Source organism: Manacus vitellinus, unplaced genomic scaffold (assembly GCF_001715985.3).
Source record: "Manacus vitellinus isolate BGI_N305 unplaced genomic scaffold, ASM171598v3 scaffold_52_pilon, whole genome shotgun sequence".
NCBI classification, from domain to species: Eukaryota; Metazoa; Chordata; class Aves; order Passeriformes; family Pipridae; genus Manacus; species Manacus vitellinus.
Genome location: NW_021940628.1, coordinates 2767041 through 2770361, shown reverse-complemented (window position 1 = coordinate 2770361; position 3321 = coordinate 2767041). Strand labels below are relative to the sequence as shown.

At 54.0% G+C, this 3321-nt stretch overlaps 1 protein-coding gene across 1 annotated transcript in view; it reads right to left on the bottom strand.

Moving 5' to 3' along the window:
• The window catches only part of TXLNA (taxilin alpha), a 6968-nt gene continuing 3647 nt past the window's right edge, over nt 1-3321 (bottom strand). Inside the window, 6 exon segments of the mRNA XM_029963102.1 lie at nt 1-441; nt 930-1025; nt 1294-1386; nt 1823-1897; nt 2139-2258; nt 2856-3166. Coding sequence (XP_029818962.1) covers nt 151-441; nt 930-1025; nt 1294-1386; nt 1823-1897; nt 2139-2258; nt 2856-3166 — 986 coding nt within the window. The 3' untranslated portion in view covers nt 1-150.

Here is a 3321-nt window from a genome sequence, read left to right as displayed (position 1 = left end):
AAAAAAAAACCTAAAAGCTAGGAAATCTCACATCCCCAGGAGGGCTGTCCTGTCCTTTTCCACCTGTCCCAGGAGCGGGAGAGGGGCATCAGATGGAGTCTGCACATCCAGGTCCCCCTCCCTGTGCCCACCCCTGTGCCCTGCAGGGGCTCAGTCAGTGCCCCGAGGTCCCTCCTCAGTCCCGCTCTGCCCTGTGGCTCCTGGGCTCAGTTCCCCCAGGCTCTCTGCAGGATCCGGGCTGTGCGTGGCCTTTCCCGAGCTGGGACAGTCGGAGCTGTCCCGGGATGGGTCCTTCAGAGGCTCTGCCAGGTCCGTGTGGGCACACAGGTCCTGCACCTTCTTGTTGAGGTCGTTGCGCTCCGTCTGCAGGGCCCGGCACAGCTTCTCCAGCCGCTGGATCTTCACCTGCAGCCCCTCCAACTCCTTGTCCCGGAGGGTTTTCTGCAGGGAGAGGCAAAAAGGGAGGGATGAAATCCCAGAGGGATATGGGCAGACAGTGACAGGATGGGGAGGATGGTTTTAAACTGCCAGAGGGCAGGGTTAGGTGGGATAAGGGGGAGAAATCCTTCCCTGGGAGGGTGGGGAAGCCCTGGCACAAGTTGCCCAGGAGAGAGAAACTGTGGCTGCCCCATCCCTGGAAGTGTCCAAGGCCAGGTTGGAGCAACCTGGGATAGTGGAAGGTGTCCCTGCCCATGGAACTGGATGATCTGTAACACTCCTCCCAACCCAAACCATTCCATGACTGATTCTAGAGAAGCCTGAGAGGGGAAAATACTTGTGACCAAGCAAACACTCAGCATTCAAAGCACCTGAAGCTGCATCAAGGCTTTCCTTCTGCCCTTGCTCCCTCAGACCTCACCATCCTGCATTAAGGCAGGAGTTGTCCTGCCCCCCCCCTCAGCTCCAGCCCACCCCCAGGGCCTCCTCACCTCCTCTGCCATCTCCAGGAGAGCCTTGTTGCTGCTCTCCCAGCGGGAGCGGTACATGGTGGTCTCCTTCTCCAGCTTCTTGATCTTCTTGGTCATCTACAGGATCACAAAAAGGGCACAAATGGAATCACAGAATACCCTGAGTTGGAAGGGACCCATCAAAGTCCAACTTCTGGCCCTGCACAGGACATCCCAAGACAAATAAGCCTCAAATAAGCCCCAGGCAGAGCACTGCAGTGACATCCCACATGTCCTCAGGTGCCACCCCCTCCCCTGGCACAGACCCAAAATTAAACAGAATGATGAAGCTGTCACTCTTGCAGTTCACATGGAGGAGAGCCAGGACAGCAGAGGTGTCACCCACCTTCTCCATCTCCTGTTTAAACGTTGTGAACACTTCACTGCTTTTGGAAAGGGTGTTCTGGAATTCCTCAAACTTCTCTGTGTAGAGAGCCAGCTGTGGGGAGAGACAGGGAGCTCACCAGGGCACCCACTGACAGCCTCACCCGGGCAGGGATGAGGCCAAACAGGGGCTGAGCTGCTTGTCCTGGGACAAAAACAAACTGGCAGCACAGAGCTGCTCTGCCAAGGGAAAATTCTGCCCTAGGGAAACACCCTCAGAGTGGTGTGTCCTATAAACATCTCCTGGCCAGGGCAGGAGGCACTTGCTGGGGCTGATTCAGTGAGGGATGATCTCATGACTGCTCCCAGCACTGGAAAAAAACAAGGCACCTTTCTCCCAGAAGGCAGAATTGCTGAAGGAAGTCTCAGCTCACCAATACCAAAGCCCGGGAGAGATCCTGCCCCTGTGTTTTCCAGATTAAGGAACTTTGGGTTGTTCCTTGCTTAGGAAGGAAGAAAAGAAAGCCAAACAAAACAGGCTGGTGACTCACCTGCTGCTTGAGGTGGGTCTCCTGCTGCTTCATCAGCTCACACATCCTCTGTGATTCCACAGCTTCCTTCAGCAGCTGGGGAAGAGCAAAAGCAGTTACCTGGGAATGCTCTGAGCACATCCCTGCATGGCTGGTGCTGGGCCTGGAGATGGGAGCGGGCTGGGAGGAGCACAAGGAGCAGAGCAGGGCTCCAGCCCGGCTCCTGAAGCTGCTCAGGAAGCAAGGCAAGATGTGGCATAACCTGCTCTGGGCTCTGCACTCAGGGATCCAGCAGTAACAAGGGTCACAACCACCCCAGAACTGCTCCACGACTTACAAAGTCCTTCTCCCGCTGGTGCCTCTCCTCTGCCTCCTTCAGCATTTCCTGGGCCTGCTGGAGTTTGGCATCCACCAGCTGCTGCTGCAGCTCCTTGTGCTTGAACACCTTGTCAATGTGCTGCCAAGGGAACACCACAGGCTCAGAAGACCCCAGACAAACAGATATTCTTACTGCAGGTTATTTGTAAGCAGTGTCTAATTAATGTACGTTAAGGGCATGAACGAACCTCAACGTTCTACACAAAGTAAAAATGTCTAGTTTGCATTAAATGAATTGAGGGAACTCTCAACAGCATAAATAAACAACCTAAAAAAATATCATGTAACTTTCACTGGTATAAAATGCACATAGCTGGGTGTTTGTACGTGCATTTAGATACACTGGATATAGATACATTTAGATATATTGGATATTTTGGATATACTGGATATTTTCCTCTGCTAAAGCAGTGAGTGTGTGGTGCACTTCCCCCTCCCTGCTGAATCTTTATCATTTGAGTGTTGCTTTTGAAAACCTGTGTTTTCCTTCCCTTCCACTCTGCAAAACACAGCCTTGATGTTCTGTGGCAGTAAAAAAAAAAACTGGCTTGATGAGAACATATAATTGGGCTGTGGTTACCAGGAATGTGATGATGGAGAACCTGCTGGGTTTATTTCCCCTCTGGAAGCAGGAACCCCCTTCCCTGGGCAGGGGGATGCCCCTGTCCTGACCCACCTCCTCCCGCAGCTCATACTGCTCGATGAGCTTCTTGAGCCTCTCTGCCAGCTCCATGTTCTCCTGGCGCAGCTTGGAATTCCTCTCGTTGTGCTGCTCCATCTGGAGCTGGATGTCGTTCAGCGTCACCTGGAAGTGGGATGTCACCTCCTTCCTCTTCTCCTCCTCCTCCCGGGCGCGCTGGACACCCTCCTCCTGCGTGAGGAGGGCAGGGATGGGAGGGACACGTCACCAAAGGGATGCTCCGAGCCCGCCCAGCCTCCCACTATTCCTTATATCCATCAGGAAGGGACTCTGGGCCTTTCCCTTCCCTTTCTGCAGTGGCTACACCCCGAAATCACAGAATCACAGAATCAGCTGGGTTGGAAGGGACCTCCAAGATCATCCAGTCCAACCCTTGATCCAACCCCGCTGTGGTTCCCAGCCCATGGCACTGATGCCACATCCAGTCTGTCCTTAAACACCT